At 30.1% G+C, this 24,884-nt stretch overlaps 1 protein-coding gene across 1 annotated transcript in view; it reads left to right on the top strand.

The window, feature by feature from the left end:
• The window catches only part of LOC131841921 (pancreatic lipase-related protein 2-like), a 29,169-nt gene extending 4,502 nt beyond the window's left edge, over positions 1–24,667 (top strand). The window contains exons 2-8 of the mRNA XM_059190316.1: positions 11,961–12,018; positions 16,326–16,464; positions 18,006–18,119; positions 20,647–20,798; positions 21,736–21,956; positions 22,343–22,499; positions 23,028–24,667. Coding sequence (XP_059046299.1) covers positions 11,961–12,018; positions 16,326–16,464; positions 18,006–18,119; positions 20,647–20,798; positions 21,736–21,956; positions 22,343–22,499; positions 23,028–23,136 — 950 coding nt within the window. The 3' untranslated portion in view covers positions 23,137–24,667. The remainder of the gene's footprint in view (positions 1–11,960; positions 12,019–16,325; positions 16,465–18,005; positions 18,120–20,646; positions 20,799–21,735; positions 21,957–22,342; positions 22,500–23,027) is intronic.
• The last annotated feature ends 217 nt before the right edge of the window (positions 24,668–24,884 follow it).

The raw sequence follows: 24,884 nt of genomic DNA, 5'->3' as shown, positions 1-24,884 counted from the left end.
TATTTGTAAAAAGTTTTGATAACAATATTTTATTAGTTGTTCTAATATTTAATAACAAATAAAAACTGTAGATAGTAATTTTTTGCAGAAGTTTCTCAACAGAGTTGTGAATCCGGTTATTGAAACATAAAAAATTACGACATAAAATATGTAGTAAAAAACACTATAGCCGTACGATATGTCGCAGACTTACATACTGTACGCTTTTAAAATATCTAGTAAAACATTTTTTTTTCTTAAATACTTCACAGTTGAATAAGATAGAGTGCCGACGCAAAGCTGGAAAAAAACATGCAATTCATAATTAATGACTCAACGCAACCCGATTTCACGTAAATAGCACCTGCATACATGATTCTATTTACGACATTTCTAAAATAATTGAAAATGACGTGCATTTTTTAAATGTAATGCTATATTTCTGAATATTTGATATCTTACTTGCTTCGTGCTGAAATGTAATCGCAGTTCGTGATAACTGCTATGGTATTATATTAATATAATAATCAATAAATACAAAATCAATATTAAAATTATAAACTGGCTGAGCACTCAACTTATCATGCGTGGTATTCAGTATTACAATAGGCTAACTTATCTTTATAGTGACCCGTTTGTAATCCTGAAAATAAATCATTGGAAACAATAAATTATACGTTAGCGAGGGCCATTGTTATTACTAAGAATTAATGTCATACATTGCAATCAATATAGTAAGGTAGACCTAGGCACTGTTCCTACTGAAAACTAGCATAGCTAATTCCTGATGATTTCACTACGTTAGCTAACGGACTTGATCACACTACTGTACTGACGTCCTCCACTGGGGCACCAATGTAAACCATTAATAAAGGTGGGAGACAGAAATAACTACCAAAAGATTTTGGTGGTGACCAAAAGATCACCAAATTCATTTGGTAGTTATTTCATTATATATGTTATTATACATATCAACATCGATATTTATACCAAAGGTTATATAATTAAATATCCTAATATTATAACCATAACAGCAACAATCAACTATGTACATTTTTCATGAGTACATAATAGGGCCAAAATATTAGTTTCTATTTACTTTCTTCTTTTTTTCCCCAAGAGAAAGTCACGCTTTTGTCAACGGTCCTTTATTAATGAACTAAGTCGTAATGCGACCTCGAAGGCACCGGCCATTTTCATCTAATAACATTGATGAGGATAATTGATCCTTAGACGTTTTAACTAATATTGAATGTGTTCCTAATTGAATTGCTTTGTTCAAAGAAATAATAGGATTTAAAGGCAATTGAGATGGAATCCAATTATTAGGCTCGAAAAAATCTCTTCCAAAGATTCGAAGATAGAAAAAATATTGGTGGAAGGTAATTAAAAAAAAAACTGGGTATTTTATTAACATATATTGGTAAAGGACATATTGGATAGCTGTTTAATATACAACCACACATTACGATGGTTGCGTCCGATCCCTGCTACATACTCTTATATATATTTGTTAATACGACTATTGTTTATATTGCGTACGCAAGGCTATCATTTTTTTTAGTATTTGTGTTACAATCTACTTCTGTATACTATTTTAAGAATTCCAGAACTAAGTATTAGGACAATAAAACTTACTATTTTAATCGTCAGATATTGGAAAGTCTATAGAAAAAGAAAATAAAAACAATAAAAATATAAGTAAAAGTAAATAATAATAGTAGTAGTAGTAAAAAAGTATAATTATAGTCTATACATATAAATAAAATTGTAGTGTCTGTTTGTAATATTGAAATAACCGTTTTTTTCTGCATGCATATGAAAATAAATACGGTAAATACACCAAAAAACCACTTTTTAAAATTTTCGCTTCCTATCCTAATATTACAAATGTGAATTTCTGTCTATCGTGCTTACACGCCAAAACTACTAAACCGATTTAAATGAAATTTGCGACACAGACAGATGAGACCCTGAGAAAGGACATAGGTTACTTTTTAATGTGAAAAAGGGTTGAAAAGGTAGATGCAAGGTTGTATGGATGTATCGTCATCTATAATATAAATAAAATTGGAGTGTCTGTTTGTAATATTGAAATAACCGTTTTTTACTACGTGCATATGAATATAAATATGGTATATACACCAAAATATTTTTTTTACAATTTTTGTCTGTGTGTCTGTCTGTCTGTTTGTTTCCGCTAATCTTTGAAATGGCTGGACCGATTTTGACGGGACTTTTTTTTGGCAGGTAGCTGATGCTACTTTTATTTTAGAAACATTATTTTATTAAAAAAAAATAAAGTATAATTCCACGCGGACGAAGTGGCGGGTACAGCTAGTGTAAAATATAAATAAAGTGTACTGTAAACATTGCCGATAAGTAATAAAAAAATTAATCTAAGTATTTATTAATATATTTATTCCTATAGCATGTAACTTGTAAGATATATAGTTGAGCAAATAATATTGTTAATAACTGCTACCTGTACTGTATCGCATTGCCATATTTGACACGGTCATGTCATTGTGTGGAGTTGATTCCATCCAATATTTCTATTGATCGCTCTATTTCTGGAATACGTGTTCGTAAACTTGTCTCAAGGTAGATTTAGACTTGCAAAACAAAAATAAAATGTAGAGGACTGTTGCACAGAAGCCGGTAGGTCTAGACTAAAAGAAGCAGTAGGCTATATCTACATTGCTTTAATAAATATTTAATGACACTTATACGTTGTCATAATAACTATTTATTTAAATTAATTTTCTATTATTTTTTACCTCAAGTACTTTTTTCCTAGTTTATTTTATTTTTCAATCATAGCTGAATAGACTAAATATTACAAAACACAGTTTGTCGTTGAAATCGGTACTAGAGTTTCCAATAATATCATTGTAACAAAGTAGCGTAGTTTTTCTATAAATAACTTTAATTTAATAAACAAAACAAAAATATAAGGTATATAAAAAGAACGATAAATTCACTATATTTGTCTAAATCCGCTTTCATATTCACAATGAATACTTTTCGATTTCCATTAAAATATCCTTTATATCATTTCTAGCGCGTACCTGATTGAGCGAGATAAAAACTAACTTAAATACATCTCCTTTAGAAATATATATCAATTGGGATGTAGAACAGGTATGTTAGTTTTCATAACGATTCGATAAATCATTAATACGCTAAAGCGTAACAAACAAACCAACTTTCGCATTTAGAATATTCGGATATTTAAGTAAGTAAGCAATATGTGTAATTGTTTCCCATTATAGAAATTAATTGCTCGAACACCGGTTAAAGTGCATTTACCGATAGATCTACAGTCATATCCTTTGAAACCTATATATTACAAACAATCAATTATGTACATTTCGTTATAATCAATTTACAGAAGGCCGTATTACTTAATGTTGCTCGATTTTAAAATTAGCAAGTCGTTCATGCTTTAGTCAATATTAACTTATACTATTTTGTATTTATTTATACTAACATGTGAATTCATATAATAATAAAGATTTGTAATAGTCCTTAATAGGTTTTTTATGTTATTATTTTATTAAATTGATATTAAATGTATAGCCATTATATTTAATTAAGTAATAAAACATTTTTTTTCTATCGTATTATTTATTAACATTTATTTATTTCAAGGATTATCCTGAACAATTCACACAGTGTAATACGCTGTGCGAATTGTTCAGGGTAATCCCTGTAACAATTCCTTTAGCTCCAAAACATTTAAACTGGGTTCTTTAGTTCCTAGCAAAACAGAGCTAATGTTATGGGTATTTAACAACTGACAGAAATACTTCAATATACTCTTGTAAATACATAGTTTCATTGCTTTTTGATATTGACAATAATGAAGAATAAATACAGAATATATCTTTATGTCATGTATAACATTGCTACGAGTTTTACTAGCAGAAAAATGCATTTATAAATTATCGCAACATCGCCATAACTAAATGTGAAATCTTATACCGAATCTCGTCTGGCCGTATAAAGATTCCATTGCGCTGGTAACTAGAATACCAGAGTGGGAAAGGCTCGGCAGCTTGTTTCTTTATGGAAAATTTTTCATGGATTGCATGTTGTTGTTTTGTAAGTAAAAGTAGAACAGAGAGAGAAAGTTTGTAATATCATATTAGTATAATTATGTAAGCTCTTTCAATGTTGTTATTTATAGCTTATGTTCAGTTTAAAATTAGATTTAAACATTTATAGTCATTGTTTTTAAATTTATTTAAGAGATTATTTAATTTTTTTTAAATACATAAATTGTTCTTGTTTTTAATATCAGTAAAGATTTTAGATTAGAATTAATTACTGTAACATGCTGTATATTCGATATTGTTTGTTTGCAACATTTATATATTGGAAAATATGAAATTCTATATTAAAAGCAAATATTAACTACCTATTATTTTCGTTGTTTCTTTTTAAGTTTACATACTTTTTATATAAAGGTTCATACTTCCCAAAGAACTATAGTATTGTATCTGTCTACTATAGTATTAGTGATGTTGTTATTATAATATAATAAGAGTTAATTTGTGGTATTTGCATTACACAGAATATTTAGTGTTAGGTAAGTACTTCAATACTGGCCGATAGTTATCCCATCTATACGCCGCGACACACGCATGTTAAACGTCATACATTCTCTCATTGATTTGATTGGTACCATCATACGTCTATAAATTAAAATCAATTTGTACACATGTGCTGCATTCCTTTACTGATTGCATAAAAGGGAAGGCAATCAAATTCCTTATAAAAAGACGTTTTATTTGCAAACCCATCTTGGAGATTACATATTACCCACTTTACCTACTTACGATTACATATATATGTACTGTCTCCCAATAGGGAAGCCAGATATTTCTGCTTCCTCTACATTTTCACTGATTATTAGTATTCAAGTATACATTATTTGCGCCTTAATAACATTTCTAATGTTCTCATATGATTTATTGAGATCTCTTTTGTTACTTTTATTTCATCCATCCTTTCCAAATACCCAGATAATTATACCCTACAGACCAACGTCCAAGCAGTTTTACGAAGAAGTTGTTTTTATGTATATCCAATTCTTATGATATAAAATCTTTAACTTGATTGTAAGTACCTTGTGATGTCGCGAATCTTGTCCAAGAAGGCCTCCTAATATACATAATTAACCCAACTAGCCACTTTTAACGTGACCAAGTAATATCGGCGAGTTGAAATAATAAATGATCTGATAAGAGCCCGTTAATTTGCTTATTAATTGGATACCTACTACCTATTACTGGTTAGGTACCTACCTCACTTTTATTGTATCTTTTAATTTATAGCTTCCTTCGTTTGTAATACGTTTACTATACCTACTTACAACTGCACTAATAAAATTAAATTTAAAGATTCGACGGCCTGGGTGATCTAGCTTTAGAGGTTTAACACACAGCTTTACTTCCACTGGTCGTGGGTTCGATTCCTCGCCAGGTGTAAACATTCGTATGTTTGTATCGTTCAGGGTGTTTTCTATGTATATTATGTACTTATTTACGAAAAAAGTTTGTCTAGTACCCACAACTACTATGTTAATTGTCAGGGTTATTTTTTATCAAAATAAAATTATTTTTGTCATACCGAATATGTACAAAACATAAATCATCGTTAACAGTTATTAATATATATTCTATGTCCTGTCCGTATATTGCACAATGTTTTGAGAAATACCTAGGAAAGATTATATGCTAAGAAATTTATTCCGGTATTGTTCTCTTTAGAGAAAATTGAATATACACCTCGATATTATGTCGATATATTTTAAATACGAGTATATGATTATCCATCTTAGACATAAGAATAATTCATATCTCTTTAGACGATTTAACATAAACTTAACAATACAGAATGAATAAACAAAACGTAATATTAATGAAAATAGGCACGAAGTCATGTTCTGTGTTCATTGCGTCATTCATTACTAATTCTAACAATAGTTTTTTTTTTTAAATCGTCTATTTAAAATAGAAAACTTAACAAATAAATTACTCAAAAGAATGATCTTCAAACATAAACAAAACAAAATTTGATAAAATATTAATGAAAATAGGCTCACTATCTTAAAGTCTAAATGAATTTACTAAAGAGACTATTAGATTCATATTAGCTACAATAAATACTTTCTTTTCAAGCTAAACATTAATTAAAATAGAAAACATTACTTTTAAATAAATTACTCAAAAGACTAAATATGATCAAACATTGAACTTTGTATCTGTTTTTTTATGAAATATCCGTGTGAACATCGTCTATTTAAAATAGAAAATATTAGCTACAATAAATACTTTCTTTTCAAGCTAAACCTACCGTTAATTAAAATAGAAAACTACTTACTTTTACAATAAATTACTCAAAAGACTACCTAATATGATCTTCAAACATTGAACTTTGTATCTGAAGTTTGGAACAAAATTTGATATGAAATTTCCGTGTGAACATTGTATGGTATTACGAGCCGTAGAAGTTTGGCTCAACTATCTTAAAGTCTAAATGAATTTACTAAAGAGACTATTAGATTTAGACTATGTTAGCTACGATAAATACTTTCTTTTCAAGCTAAACCTACCGTTAATTAAAAAAAAGTGGTACCTAAAGCACTAGTTTTAATTATTTCAACTTACACCCCACGTCACGGTTATTCATATAGTATATATAGTTTAATAATCTCACTTCAAATTAATAATTTCAGTGTAATGTGCTTGACAAATCGTACACGTTTCTTATATTATATAATACTAAAAAGATAGTGTTTTTCATGGAATTTTACGACATGTCTTATGTAAACAGTAATGCACCGTTGATATTTATATATATTTATAATACAACAGTGGAATACACATTATATAAGATACAGCGCGAAGTCAAGAGAAAAATATAACTATAAGACACAATAAAATTTTAAATATTATATATTATTATGTAAAACATAACCACGATATATCATCTACCACGTAATATATTTATAAACTATCTGGACCCGCGAAAGAATTAAGTCTTTCTCTTTTATTATATTAGTATATAACTGTTTCACTTATATCAAAAATTGTCTATTTTTTGTTACTAATATAATATGTTATCTGCGCTAATATAGACAATTTTGTGTAGTCACCTTATTATAACTTAATGATAGAAAGTTAACGTGATAGTCGTAACCACGACAACAATCCTCCACGAATTAAATGAAACGATATGTAATCAAGAATTCAATTAAAGTACAAATTTTGATAAACAGATTATAAAACTGATTTCAGAAGCTAGATTTATCATTAACAATTTCCTATATAAATACGCGTTCGCATAAACAGTGATTAAAATGATTTGCTTTGCAAAGATAACGGTATTGTTATCACCAACGCCTAATATCGTAATCTGACATCATTAGGAACACCTTGACTTTTACGTGTATGTAATGTTTTTTTTGATGTAATATGATTAGAGACTAGTCTAGAGATATAGATATTCCTTAGTATAGACCAAGTAAATACTTGGTACTGTACTGATTACTTAATATACTGATTGAATTAACCACGATGGTTTGCAGGTAGGCCGCGTGGAGGTCGACCTAATATGGTATACATCTAGCAGTATGGCTATATCGTTGATGGTATATCGAGTCAAAAACTATGTCAGTTTTTTTTATTAATTAAATTGAATAAGTTTAGAATATTATAAAATATCATATTTTATACAAAAGATTGAGTGAACATTTTAGTTAAATAAGTTCAAAATGGATCTTTTATTTTTAATTCGTTGTATTCTAGTCGTTCTTGATTCTACAATGTTTATGACGTTAAATATTGTACGCAATTGATTGATTCTTGTTTTCTTTATTCTATGATCGAGTCAAGGTCGGGTGACATAATTCAGTAATAATTGTTCATTTTCAATATAATCTAATTTAAATAATATATACTTAAATTAATTTATTCCGAGTTCCTACCGAAGCACAGCTAAAGCTGGTAAGTCTATAAAATTGTAATTAAATATTAATACATATATGTTAATTTTATATTATTAGCATCAGCTGTAAAAAGGATTTTTAAAAATGTTAATAAAAACTAAAATTAACGTTCGCAATAATAAATCAATGAATATATTTTTATATAATTGAAATGATTGGCCCAACTGATGGTAATTAGTACTACTATATACGAGTACACTAACAGCACAGACATTACCATACATAATACAATACAAAATTGACGGCTGATATATTTATCATCATCATCACTACATAGTATAAAACAAAGTCGCTGTCGCTGTCTGTCCGTCCCTATGTATGCTTAAATCTTTAAAACTACGCAACGGATTTTGAAGCGGTTTTTCTAATAGATAGAGTGATTCTAGAGGAAGGTTTATATAATATAATATATGTACACCCGGGCGAAGCCGGGGCGAGAAGCTAGTTTATTTATAATTTCAATAATACTAAAGTAAAAATATGTACATATGGCGGATTTTACACCTTACGGCATTTTCTACCAGTCAACCATAATAAGGCGATGGATATAATGGACGAGAAAAAATATATGTCATAAAAAGTATATAAAAAGCAACATACATGTAAACAAACAGTCATATATGAGACAGAGCTCTAAAAATGTTAGGTATTTTTTTTACTTCAATTCAGTTTATAATTGTTAAATTAACGACCTGAGTGGTCTGTCGGTTAGCACACCGCCTCACATGGTACAAATATTTGTATTCATGAGTATGATTGTTTGTATCGGTCTGGGTATTTTCTATGTATAATATGTATTTACCAAAAAAATATATATCTATGTATTTGTATCAGTTATCTAGTATCCATAACACAAGCTTTAGCTTGCTTCACTTGGGTCTAGATGGCGCTCTGTGAATTGTCCTGAGATTATTATTATATTGCTTATCATATATAGGTATAGGTACTCGCAGAAATGGCGGGTACAACTAGTTATAAAGTTGACTATTCCACAGCGCTCATACTTCAAATATCATATGATATCGAACTTGACATGTGTAGCCTCGGCGAGACAACAGCTTGACCCGGATTGAATGATTAAAAATTCATCTTACACTCTTCCGCTTGTCATTCTAAATGGAACTTTGACGGCTGACCAAGAAGAAACTGACTGTGAATTAGTTATGAAGCTGTCAATAATAATAGATTGTTACTACAAGTTCTAAACAATCATAAGAATTACTATCGATATTCTCATAAATTGGAATTTCGTGGACTATAAGAAAGACATGTATCAATCCTACAAACATAAATCCTAATACAAAATTTGCCGACTGTAATATCTGATGGAATTTAAGAAACCTTTTTGACGAAAAATATTTATAAATATCCTGAGCATTTTTAATTCAAGAATTTATTTTAAAGGATTTAATAATGCCAGTATAAAGTTAATAATTTTTAATAATTTACAACTAGCAACCCTAAAATACAGTTAGCTTAATATATCATATTGAAGTGAGAAAACATCGGTTAAAAATTGCAAGTACAATGTTACTTATAGCACAGATAAGATAATATTACATAGTTATAGTGTTTATTATTATTTAAGTATTATATAGTACGATATGTACGAAGATATGAGATAAAGTATAATATACCTAATATGTAGTACATATGCTTTAGTATCTGTTAATTTACGTTATACTAACCAATTACCATAAATTAGAATCGTGAATATTATTTGTTTTGTTATTATAATACATGTCTTATAAAATTTATTACTAGCTGTTCCCGCGACTTCGCCCGCGTGGAGAATATCTTTATTTTTCTAAAATAAAAGTAGCCTAAGTTACTCCTTATTACATCAGCTACCTGCCAAAAAAAGTCCCGTCAAAATCGGTCCAACCATTTCAGAGATTAGCCGGAACAAACAGACAGTCAGACAGACAGACAAAAATTGTAAAAAATGTTATTTTGGTGTATGTGCCGTATTTATATGCATGTTGTAAAAAACGGTTATTTCAATATTACAAACAGAAACTCCAATTTTATTTATATGTATAGATAAAAAAATAATAATATCAAATTTTCCATTGATCTCTTGAATGGATTTAGTCAATTCAATATGCTCCATTGAGAGTAATGCGACTCTTTTTGTCATTGTACGCAGAATACCAATTGGGAAAATTGCATAATTCAAATGTAATTTCCAAGATTGCACCATTGTATTTACCTAATAGCACGATAAATAACCATATACTAATGTACTAGAAGTAGTTTTCCAAGAGACCTAACAGTCTCATTACATTAGTAACGAACTGAAGTTTGTGCTGTAAACTATGGCCACATTATTTTTAGCTTTGCTTTTTCTATTTCTGTTCTATAGAGTTGCATATACTACCACTTACGCTGAACCAGAATCTAATGTTGGTATGTAATTCAGGTAATATAATAATATATATAAAAATGTGTTTTGTAATATAAAATTATAAATCTAATAATAGTATAAATATTAGTTTTTTTATACGTATGATGACAGAGTGGGGTAAATCTATCTAATAAATGGCTAATAATATACGCAAGCGGTAGACCAGTTGATGATGATAGGATGAGCATGAGGTTAGATCAGTTAGCCTGTCGTGGTGAAGATGTAAGAGGAATAAATCGTGATGAATACTGGCCACCAATAAAAACATACGGCCACTTAAATTTCAACTTTAGAAGTAAAAACAATGGAAAATAAGAACTGGAAGCAAAAGGATGCTCCATATTTTAACTATTTCAAAACAAGTATATTATATTAATTAACAAGTGGAGCTCCCCTCTCAAAGTAACCTTACATGGTGCATCGCTGGCAACGAGGACAGTAATCCCTATTGTTAAAATCTCTATGAAAATGACTTTATTTATATGATTATTAAGAGTTGATATATGACAATACAGCTGATTTTATTAATAGATACCGACTTACTTCTTATCACAATAAGTCAAACTCTAAAATGTGTCTATGACAAAAGAAAATATAGCATCAAAAGTATGATTCGCACTAAGTTTTCTGAAATATATTTTAAGTAGGTGTCTATTACAAAGTTGTATACATTCAAACAATTAAAACTGTAACCAAATTTATATCTGCATGTAATTGAACTTGACATAATACTATGTAGTTTGAATTATAAAACATATACTCCGAATTATCATACGGGTCTTTTCATAACAATCATAAGTTTATTTATATCAGCAAGTTATTAATAGGAATGCAGCCATCGATTATTTGATAATTAATATAGAAATCTGATGCGTTCCTTACTCAATATCTTATTATTTATAATATTACCTACTAGTATTTACTGTGCCTGGCTTTAGCGAGATAATGCCGTTAGCATCTTAAGGTCAGTGCCACAAGGCATAAATTATTTACGAAGATTTATAAAACCTTATTTAATTTTAATTGAGTCCTATTTATTGTATTTATTGGTCGGATTTCATACTATGTTTTTAAATAAATCAACTTCTCACATATTAAATATAAGTAATTAATTAAAAAAGTATGTTTTTTGTATTGGTAACAAATAAGAAAAAAAATAAAAAAATAAATGTTAATGTAATATTTTTTACTTAAATGGCCATTTTAAAAAGATTATTACTACTAATTATTACTATTATTGTAGGTACCAATCAGTGAATGAAGTTTTAGTGAAGTGAAACTTTACAGTAATAAAATAACACATAGACTATAAATTTCGGGTGAAACCGGGGGCACAGCTAGTATTATAGTATAAGCTCTTATATCGGTACTAATTGATACAAATTTATTGCACTGTAAACAGGAATTCAATTACTTAAAATAAGTAAACAAGTGATGACCTTATGTATAAAACCGACGCTTGGATTTATTACTTAGTTCATCTACCTACATACATCATCTTATATATCTTGTATATAATTTATTATAAAATAATTTAATATTAATGTTTTGTTTTAGGTATACTACCTGATAGAAGTAATAAGATTGAAGACATTTACCTGAGATTTTATAATGGGTGAGTAATTAAAATTCCGTGTTTTAATACTTTCAATTTAATTGAAATACGATGCCACATATATCCATAGCTAGAACTCTGCCTGAGACTGTATTAATTCTTGAAAAAGCTAGGGTTTTTTTTACATGCACACAAAAAAATACCTTATTTTATTTCATAATTTGTCGGTCGTTAACGTGTAACGTAGTTTGTGACTGCACCTTATGATAATTGGGCCCTAATTCCGCCACACACGAGGCAATATAGGAAGCTATCCGATTTAAATATCATTCCTCCTGATTTAAATATCGTGTGTAGGTCTTTATACATACCGTTGTATAACCCTACTTATCTCCGGCAACGATAAACCGCACGCGACACTATATTTATAATAGTTGTTTAAATATGTAGCTACATGTCGATACATACGATTCATGCATCTAGAAAGGCCATGATATTAACCTGAATCAATATATAGCTAGCACACGGACCACTTCTCTTCTTGACTCTAATAATCATATTATCACAACAATAATAATAAATAGAAAAACTCAGAATAGAACTAAGAGTCAGGCTATAAAATAGATTTTTTCTCAAATCCATTGGTGTTTTCAGATAACTTTCAAAGAACTTCAGTCTTATATATTAGCTTAGAAAATATATATAGAACATCGTTGCCAGCTGGATACCCGCCGATGTAGTATGATCAGGGATTCCAATTGTACAAGGATTCTTGAACAAATACAAGATTTATGACCTTTGGTACGAACTATTTTCACCCTTATACAAGTTTTTAAGAGATTTTGACCTACGAAAATAAATATACGTTATTAATATAGTTAACATGCTTTAACATTAATAATTTTACAATAAGTAAAAGCTCTCTGACGTATCGACTAGCAGTGCTCATTAACTGACTGGATTAGGCGGTTCCTGTCTTAGTAGTTGTAGAAGGCGCTAATAATTAAAAATTATACTAATTGCAACCATTAATTTGGCTTAAAATTATCATTTGAGTGGGATTAATTGATAAGTAAATATAAACAACGTTCGGTAGCATCAGTTATTGTGTGTCCTGTGCGTCGTGATATTTCATTGGACAATGTATTGGCGGTAGTTAAAAAGGTGCTGGCACTGACCGATATTGACATCACTGTGCTTTTATTCAGCTCGTGACCACGGCTATTGCAACTTGTTGGTGTAGATAAATAAATACCTAATTTACCGTAAAATTATTCGGCTTAATACCCGATTAACTATATTAAAAACCACGAAAATTAGTTAAAATACTATGATATACGAAGTTAGAGAGTCAAATTATGCTTATGTACAAGACTTCTTCATATAAGGCTGTTTTAATTTGGTTATTCTGAATATGGTTTACCTTGGCCACTTGAAAACACCTCTCACATAGTTATCTTAACAATATTTTGAAATAAACTGTATTTGGAGTCTCTTAGCTGTTGCATTGCTTAAATTATTGATAATATAAATATAGATAATATAATGAAAGGAGGGATTATAAAATTTAATATAAATTAAGATGTAATAAAGTAAACTGAACTTATTAACTTTAAAGTTAGCCCATCGTGGCAAATTCTTTCAAATAGGAATTAACCTGGATTGTTTCTAGGGGATGGTGTGGAGGTCGACCTGATATAGTACATTTCTAGCAATGAGATCTCAATCTCCTTTCCCTATGGCATAGTATTTCTTTTTGGTACACCATTGTTTTATTTTATTTGATTACGAGTAAAAGTATTGTATTATTCCTGACCTTCACTGCATGGCCAACTACAACCAGGTCAATATTTCCTAATGTGGACGTTTTCGAGTCACGTTTTTAGGCTACTTACCAGCCTACACAAACATTCACTACAATAAGGTTGTGGGTATATACTTTCTGACATTTATATTGCTACATATGTGTGTACAGAATACAAGCATACAAACTAAATAAATTTTCATTAAATCTAGGTAAATTTAGACAGACTACAAGACTTTGCGTGGGTACCTGTTTTTCAATTATTACAACCCTAACGACTTTATGATATATGTCTCGGTTGAAAAGTGAGATAGCGCAGTGAAATTACAGTATACAGAAGCATGACATCTTCGCCCTGCGGAATGGAATCAATTTCATGAGTGTTATCAGGGTCGTCACTGGATGGCCTAATAACCATAGCGCTATTCCTGTATTTAGGCGATGGTTAATATTTATGACCAGGTAAACAGTCATCTCTTTTGCCATTGCAGTTACATACAAAATATAAAAACTATATAGTGTTTATATAATAATGAAATCATAGCGAGCTTGTAGGTATCTGCAGTTAAAAGTTTATAAGTATACATGTTAAATATATAAATAACTTATAATAGAAATAAATTTTAAATATAAAATAGTAAAATAATAAAAGCCATTAATTTTTATTGGTAGAAATAGTATTATTAACATCTTAAATCCAGTGAAAATGTTTCTGAATAACAATCTTACAATGGGATATGAATCGAAATTATTAAAATACAGTTCAATTATCTTAATTAATTGAATACGATATTAATTGAATGTAATAGCAGTACGTTAGCCCTTTAAGAATTGAATTGATTCCAGTTGACAATATGCCAATAGAAAACGAAATCAAAGTCTCTTATAGTGAATAGATTAAAACTAGTATCTATACGCAAACTACATTGCAACTATAAGATTCTGACGTTGACAGTGAATACGATATTATTTTGGGACAATATACAACATAAAAATAGACAGACGGCAGTAGTTGAGATAGTGACGAATTCAATATTTGTAAACAAGATCATCGTGTCGCTTGTATGGAAAATCGTCCAGGCTCTACAATTGAATATATCGCTTATGAATAGGTGCTATCTATCGGTTAAGCCGCTTACAGTGTGATGAGCGGTAAATGCAAATTAAATTTATTAATACAGTAAAACAAAATTAATATTTATAACTGCATATAGTTTTTTCATGTAGTTCAGTCATAATTAATTCAGACACCTAATGGATTTTTACTAGCTTAATTCTTTGCATATTTTTTTTTTTTATATACGTTGTTTTTTCACCAGAAACAGAAAATAAATAAATAAATATTTATAACAATTTTTCGCATATGTTATTTATTTAATATATACGTTGTTCATTTTCCACTAATAATATTAATGGAAATAATTTCATGTAAAACCAATAAATCTATAGATCTAATAAACATCTGAGAAATTTGTTTCCAACCATAATATATTACATACTGTGACTGATATTCAATCAAGCAGTCAAGTACTGTAATAAGGTGATAATTAATCTGTGCTTGTGATTGCTTACACCCCATGCTAACAAACGTGTTAATTATTTTGTACTACATTAAATTATAGATAATAAGTAATAATCGTTTCGTTCTGACTGATTCATCAATGCACAAATTGCAATTTCGCCAAATGTTTTCACTATGAACACTCCCACTAAAGAAAAATTTTTAGAAATTTCACGACCGTAGGTGTATATCTATACGTCAGGTGTCTAGCTATGTATTTGTGAAACAAAATTCTGTTATCACTATTTTAAACGTGTCGGTAAATTTACCCAAATAAAATTCTGTTAACAACACTTACCTGTTGTATACTCAGTTGTTTCGATTCTAACTCGAATTAATATTATAAAGGCTCACTTCATTCCCCTAGAAAGATCAGAAACATATGCGGAATCATGACACGTGGATTATTGTCTAAATTTAGAACATCGCTGGATTCTATCAAAAGTAGCGATTTATTATGTACATAGGTCATGTATATGATACTTCAGATATCATACTTATAGGTCATATAGTCTTTTTGGTGAATTCTTATGAAATCGCCATGATATAATTACACCACTTAGACTCATCTTTCACTAGGGCTACGTTACAGAATACCGTGTTTACAATGAGAATAATAAATAAATAACACTGGACAATTAACACAGCGCCATCTTGTCCAACGATAAGCAGAGCTTGTGTTATGAGTGTTAGACAAATGACATAAATACTTAAATATTTTTTTTGTAAATAGTACATAATATACACAGAATACCCAGACCGATACAAACAATCATATTCATAAATACAAATGTTTGCACCGTGCAAGATATCGAACCCGCGACCGTCGGAAGTAAAACAGTGTGTTATACCACTACACCACTGGGGCAACCAAATCTGACATTAACCATAAAACTGTTTGGTACGGAGGCATAGTAAGTTAGTCCTCTAGAATGACAGCATAGGAAGCAAGATTATGCCATCACGTACATATATAACAGACTTGTGATATTTACATTACAGAAATACCGCCAATGACTACGTGGACATTCGACTATCTCAAGCTAACCAGCTTCTTGACGCAAAAGGTTTTAACAGAAATAACCCTACAGTTCTATACTTTCATGGATTCATCGAAACAGCACAGCAGGAAAGCGTTCAGGTACTTATACAAATTATTAGTTATCGCATACTAGCTGACCCGCGCAACTTCGTCTGCATCATACTTACTATATTTCACCCTATTTACCTAATATATTCGTCCTATATAGTCACCGTTTAATATCTTTTTTATCGTAAAAGTAATAAGCCGTTTGACTTTGTTTGAATAAAACGACGACGATAGTTTACGATGACGAATACAATATCTTTTGTACTGTTTGAATAATATTCACAATCACGATAACTATAATAATAGGTAATTGCGGAGGAGACAATTGCCATGCACAATTATTCTGATTGTACAAAAAAATATAATTATTGCGATTTATGTGTGGTTTGTAGAATAAATGTGTATCCAACTCCTATTGTGTTAAAACCTGCTTCATAAATGGAATTTCGCCAACTTCAAAACAGTTTACCGAGGTTCACTTTGTACAAAGTCGGAATAGAACCTTTTTTTCGTATACCTTATCCGCCAAGCAAATTCTTTACTGAGATGTGTTCATTGAATGGTGAGATAAGACATCTTAGTCCTCGGAAATAGCAAATAATGAGGTTTTTTTTATTTATTAAGGTCAACTAACAATATTTTAGTAAATGTTTTTTTATGGATGATAACGGAACGGTGCACCCGCCTGCGCTAACGGTTTACGCTGGCGGAGCACCAGTAGAGGATAATAAGATGAACATGAGGTCAAGTCAGTTAGCACATCGTGACAAATTCACCAGGAATTTATCACGATGGTTTCCAGGGGGAACCGCGTGGAAGTCAACCTGACATGGTACATTGGTACTGGGGTCATGAGTCCACATTACTAACAATCCCCTCCCCCCCTGTGTCACTATCTGAACCACTGCTTAAAGTACGTTCCAGAATTCGTGTATCCAAAATATATTACACAACATTAGTAACAAAACTAAATATTTCGGGTTAACTGTAATATGAAAAAAGGAGTGTTGTCAATGTAAATATATAGGCATTGTTTGTAACTTACCATTATTTGATGGTAAGATTAGCTTGTTGGCCATTTCAAAAGTGAAAAAGGTTGAAAATGAGCAAGAAGATAATGGAGATTCTCAATTGAACTAGGTTTGATTTGTCATCCAATATTTTCCCTAACTGTACATAAAATTTATGTAAAATTGGCATGGTTATTTTCCATTCTAACGACATCATACTACTAACGCATTTTCATATGCGTGTATAAATACAACGCTGCAAGAAAAGAGGCAATACAAAATGAAACCCAATTCCAAAGTTCCCAGCGTAATTAGTTCATTTCCTTATCTATTATTTTTCTTTTCATGGCGTACTTAATATCAAACATTTTGGAGATAAATAAGCAATACTATCTACGAAATGGATCAAGTTCTATATTTATGATAAATATCGGAGTTATGAGACTGGAGTTAAAATACAAATAAAAATTATTATCAATCTATCTTAAAAAGGATATGTATATGAATGACGAGCCGAAAAATGCTCTTATGTAATGAAAAAAGTTTTTTTTATTGTATTTTATTAGAACTATTTTGTTATAGGTCGTAGCGAGTGCATACCTTGAAGCGAAGCCGGGTACAAACGTTGTCCTTCTTGACTGGTCGAATATGTCACATGGATCTTACTTAGTCAACGCTGTTAGAAATACAAAAAAGGTGAGCAATACAATTATGATTATATATAATTTTCTCTAATAATTTAACTTTCATGGAGTTTAAAAGATCGTATTCCATTTTGTTTGATCTACTTTCTAAACTACGAAGCATATTTAAAGAGATCTTGTTTTATTGTAATATCTACAAATGTTGTTATAGATAAATACATTTTAAGTTTAATAAGAAATCTTTAACCTAAATCCAAATTAACAATACGTAACGACTCGTCTGCATGTACAAATCTTACAATATTTACAATAGATAATAATGCTTTTGTTTATAACGTCAAGAGACCTCGAAAACGACAACGGTAACATGTCACGGTCATGACTCCGCTGATTACATGACACCACGCCGATATTACATTGTATTTCGTTACAACGTAATATCAGCTCAGACAAAATTTCTTTTCAAACACATATCTACAGTTTCCAACTGCAACTTTTAACAAAAATATTTTAATTGTCGCCAAATATCATTAGAATATTGATTGAAAGCGTTACTGTGTGATACTAGGAAGTCAGCACCGCTATCTTCCCTCTATTCCACGATCAGCCAACTTATGAACATAACTTAAAATAACTACTCTATGTATATAGATGATACAAAATAATATTACTATGACTATGTAATATTAAGTTATTTGTGCTATGACATGTAACTTTCAATGCTACAAGATGTAGTGTTAGTTATAAATTACGATACTAAAGATATTTCGTATTTTGGTAACATAGAATTATTAAAAAAAAATCAAATCTTTCCAATTTCCTTACTGCATTTAGGTAGCATCCCATATTACTTGTATGGAATATCGGTATGACATAATTAATATGATGTTCCCAACAAATTATAAGAATCACTGAAAGTACAACATAAATTAACTACCAAAGCCATATAAGCACATATGACCGCTATTAGCAATTCCGTTTCTCATAAAAATTCCACTTGGCTGTCCGTAGACGTGCTTCATAATAAAATGCCATGTTGTTATGAAGAAACAGCATTAAGGTTATTAATAAAAAAAACTTGTACAGAGCCATTTTAACATTTTACAAAATTTCAGTTCTTTCAATTTTATATTTCTCTTCTATATGATAGGGGATGGATTGGACGATTGCTTGGCAATACAACAATTACGTTACGTAGTCTAAGGTGTGTATTAGTTTAAAGGGTTTTTTTGACGTGTAAAACTAGAATGACATTCGAGTTCACTGGCCACCTCACAATAAATATCAACCGTTGCCTGTATTCATGTATAACATCAAATCATCACATCCTCAGGTATTTCTCCTGTGGTACCACTCGAAATGACAAAGATGCTATGGCCCATAGCCTATAATTGCACTGCCTTTTCTCTACAAGCGAAACACAGATTAGCAAGCTACCTGGTACCTAAAATACGCGAGACAGAGTTACGTTACCTACACAACTTTGTTCGAAGTTAAAGGGGGAAAGGGGATTGTTGGTAATGTGGACTGATGACCCAATTATTAACAATGTAACCATCTACGGGGTTCCTCCTGGAAACCATATTGATAAATTCTTTATAAATTTATCACGATGGGCTAACTGACCTGACCTCATGATCATTTGTCATCCTCCACTGGTGCCATCGAAAACCTATAACGTAAGCGGGTGAACCGTTCCATTGTCACCTATAAAACAAACTATGTACAAAGTATATCTCTGGAAGAATAACATAGAAATAAGTTAATACAATTAGATTAATTTGTCATTTATCATCAAATGGTTATCTTATTACCTGACATTCAAGTTACTAAAAAACTAATAACCAATCTACGCGTTATTCATATTAATTTATCATTTGTCACTATACGAATGTACATAATCAATTTATATTAGTACGTAGTTCCATAAGCATCATGGATTTTTATTGTAGCTATAAAGTATAATAAATTAATTAGTAACCTGATTACCATATCTATTTTTTAATTCTAGTTTGACTAGGGTAATAATATTGATGTGGTATATTTATATTTAAAATAATACATCAAACTTAACTGGTTATCTATTGAGCATATATACGTTTTGGGAAAATGTGTTAATAATTATAAGATGTATAATGCGCGTTTTATATACGTTTATATAGGGTGCGCATTACATATTATCCAATACGCATTTTATCTAAAAATTAAAAATCCGTTGCGTTGTTTTTAAAATGTAAACATACGTAGAGACAGCGACTTTATTTTATACTATGTAATGATGATAATGATTTGTAAATTGCTGTAATCTTATATATTTATGTATACTTTATTTATGTTGTGTACAAAATTAGAGCATATAAAAAACCTACCACTAGTCATATATAGAACCATCTACCCGCTCTGGCTTCACACGAGTGTACCTACATATATTATACACAAAAACTGTATGTACTGCTAAAAACTGCATTAAAATCCGTTGCGTAGTTTAAAATATTTAAGCAAGAAGGCAGCAGAGACTTTATTTTACACTATGTCAAAATTATGTGACTTTAGTTAAAGTTTCTGTTATTTACTTCTAGGTTGGAATCGTGACGGCAGACCATCTTAAAACGTTATTGGACTCTGGACTATGCTTAGAAAAACTTCATCTCATAGGACATTCGCTGGGCAGCCATGTGGCAGGATATACTGCTAGAGAACTGAAAACAAAATATAACAAAACTATTAAAAGGTTTGTATATTATTTTTTTTTTTTATGCTATTTAAAAAAGAAACAAGCTGACCACCTTATGGCAAGTAGTAATGCCTATATATAAACTGCTAATCTATCTATATATAATATATATTTAATTTAATATCTGTATAGTTCTGCATTCTATCCCGTATCCTATTCTACCAAATTTTTACAAATTCTACCTACATAGTTTATTAGTTAGCGGAATAGATATTAATAGTACTGTACACAAACTTTATTTTACTATTTAGTATGACTGAATGTTAATATATAGATAGTATGCAAAATTATCATGTACTTATAATCCCAACTATCTACCCCATAGATTATCTCATTTGGATACTTTTTCATCTCATACTACTGCTACTACAGCTACCCGCTCCAGCTTCTCAATGGTGTATCATGTATTATGCATATATACCTTCTTCTTGAATCACTTCGTCTATTGCTAAAAACTGCATTAAAATCCGTTGCGTGGTTTAATAGTTTCTAGACGAACAGAAAGTTCCTCTCTCTTTTTATACTATGTATGTATGTAAGATTATCTATATAAATACGTAAAATTAATTTTTAGTATAAATTTACAAAACAATTATAGTAAAATAGTTATTATTACTATTATTTATTATTATTATTCTTTTCATTAGTGTTATTATAATATCTACTTTTGGTTTCATTGTGGATACATCTAGTTGGTTATCATTAAACTATAAGTATAAAGTTCTCGAGTTATGACTTACATATTTGTTATTGACGATTGTTAGCATTGTTTTTAAATATGTAACCGTTAGTTGTTCCATTAAAAAAAATATAAAAGATAATAAGATTATTATCTTAACTAACATTGATCCAATTTTTACTTCATTATCAAAGAGCTGTCAAAAACCTTATAGACACGAACTTCTACAGATATCCTTATATTTATACATTTCAGAGTAACAGCGCTCGACCCTGCTTTTCCAGCTTTCTACCCGGATGGTGTTGTAATGGAGCATATAAATGAAAAGGACGCAGAATTTGTCGACGTAATTCACACTGACGCTGGTGGGTATGGTGCTCCAGTGAGGACAGGCACCGTGGATTTCTGGCCCAATGGTGGCAAGAGCGTGCAGCCCGGATGTCCAAGATTTGCACCTATACCACTTACAGACGATAGTAAGTAAATGTTATAATTAGCATTATAGAGGGTTGTCTCAAACTGTTAGATCCTCATCCACCTAACAAACCTTTCTATCTAGTTATGCTGATAATTGTAAAAATTAAGCTTTTTTTGTATTCATACTACTTTATATGTGTACCTACTGCATTATGACTTCAATTAAAAAATAAAACAGAACATACCCTATAAATATGTTCAGTTTTATTTTTTTTACTCAAATATCATATCTGAAATTATTTATAGTTCTGCCTACCTACCCGACATAACATCATGATGTAACACCCATGGTACCTGGTCACACACACCCGTATTCTACTCCAGTCACATAAAAAATGTTTACATTATTTAACAATATTTATATACCTATTTTTAATAATTTCAGATTTATGTAGTCATTGGAGATCATGGCGATTCTACGCGGAATCGGTACGGAACCCTGAGGCGTTCCCTGCATCTCCTGCGTATTCTTATCAGAAATTTAGGGAAAATCCTACGCCCGAGGTGGGGATGATTTACATGGGAGTTAACTGTGATACTAGGTGAGAGTCAGTTACTTAATATGTTAACTATGGTAATAGCTGTTGCTGTAAACAACAATAATATAGGATGAGGACCAGGACCGTGGACGATCTAATATTACAATGTCAGTAACTGTTTGGCCTAGTTAATGCTATGCCTAATAATAGGCATAGCACATGCTGCACTCTAACAAATATTTATGAAGAAAATACATTACTGACAGACGACAGATTCAACTTATCATGTGTACTTGTAATAACCATGCAAATATAAATATATTCGATTAGAATTTGAATAATTTTTAAACCATGAAATTGTCATTTATCATCTAATATTCATTTAAATTTGTTTTGAGAATGTTGTTATTGGAAATATTTGGGTAGCATTTTTAGCATTATACATTTTAACTACATTATAATGTTAGCTCAACTCTTTATTTGATATACAGTACTATATATGTAGACATATCTAGTAGACTTCCGGTTACACAAAGAAAGTTATGGTTAAGAGTTATATTTACTAAGGTGGGATTTATTTTCTTATTTCAGTGCCCGAGGCTCATACTATTTGACAACGAATTCACAAACACCTTTCGGTAAAGGCATCGACGGTCTATATCCGAAAGGCAAGAAAAATGCAGTGAAAAATTCCAAGTAATGTGCCTGCACGTTTAGCTAATAAGGAAAGTCCAATCGCATCTCTAGTAGGTAGTAGATTATTGTTACCATTAGGCGAATAAAAATTACGATTTATACAATTTTGGAGAATGATCTGACGAACAACACATAGATTTCCAAATAATTAGTACTTTGTGCTGATTTATAACGATTAATCAGAGCGCACTATTGTATATTTCTGACAATGCTGCAGAAATCGAATCCGTGTGTTATGAATTTTATTATTTAAGTACCTTAATTCTAAGTTTATTAATAGATACGACCTTCACATGACTAACAAACTTCTTAGTTCTGTAGGCATTCTGTGTAGTGTTTTCCAGATGTTTAGCTATATATATATTTATATAATTTTCTATTCCTCTTGATCACGCCGTAACTTAAAAACAACTGGACCCATTGCAATTATATATTAGGAGCATTTAGCATACTATTACCCTGCTGGCCAGGGCTATTATTTGTTTTACTTTTCTTTATTCCCTATAAGTGGTAAATACTTTTTTAATGTTCTTTGTTTTCAAACCATAGTATAATTATTCTTAATATTTTTATAAAATAATATCAACAAAATTACCTAATATAAAGTATACCTAAATGTAATTAAAATTAATCTAATTTTCAATATAAGTATGTACTTATGTAAGATTTAATAAATATTCTGTACGTCTACTACAAAATTATAAAACAACATTATTTGACAATATTAAACATATGCCTACTCATACATAAACAACAGCTATTTATAAATATATAGGTAGTTACCAAGCTCCTTTGTTCCAAAGCTTCCATTTCTGTAATGGTCAACGTTTTATCAAATATATATCTATTTTTTTTAAACCTATATTTATTATATTGATTGCTGCACTATGTCATTTAAATTTAATATGCAAGATAAATATGTACACATACTTATTAAAAAAAATATACTGAAGTGTCAAGGTATTTCAAAATTATTTCGTAATACGAAAGTGTTCTACTTATAACAAAAGCAGTAGATTGCGTAAAACAAGCATGTTTAAATATAACTAAATCCATCTCTTGATAACACTGTTTATAATTAACATGCTTAAATAATTTATTTAAAGTGCAATGAAGAAAAATATAAATTGCACATCGATACATAAAGAATTACACAATTAGTTAATACTTAAATCACAATGTCTTTATTAAGTACTTATTAAACGTCACATTTTCTTAGATATTATTACTATAGATTGACATATTTTATTGTTCTTGGTATTTTACAGCCTTAAATTATTTTATTATTACCATTAATTGACTACCTCCAAACTTCTTAAATGAGTTTTTTTAGGTTACCTTTAATAGAAAAGAAGTGGATACATCACCTAATGGAAAATGGTAACCAGCATAGGCATAAAAACATAAACAGTACCATGTCAAAGTATTCTTCCTCCGTCACTACACGAAAAATCAGAAAAGCAAGAAAAATGGTAGAAAAATTCTCCATTTCAAGCTTTAAGTTTGAAATAATATATAACAAAGGATATATATTAATATATCATTGCAGTGTCATCTTATCCTTTTTTTAATGTGTGGAAAATTTTCTAAAGATTACACCCTATGAGAGGGAGGAAGGAGGGAGTTAGTGCGTGTGAGATTTTTACCTACAGAAAACCACACAACCAAACCTTCGAGTCACCATGCGCGTTAACATTCGACGACTGGTGTCAACTTACCAAAAAATATAAATACTAATTCAAATGTAACAAG

Source organism: Achroia grisella, unplaced genomic scaffold (assembly GCF_030625045.1).
Source record: "Achroia grisella isolate CSIRO2021 unplaced genomic scaffold, CSIRO_AGI_Agris_v1 utg204, whole genome shotgun sequence".
NCBI lineage: Eukaryota > Metazoa > Arthropoda > Insecta > Lepidoptera > Pyralidae > Achroia > Achroia grisella.
This window is presented reverse-complemented; position numbering and strand designations above follow the sequence as displayed.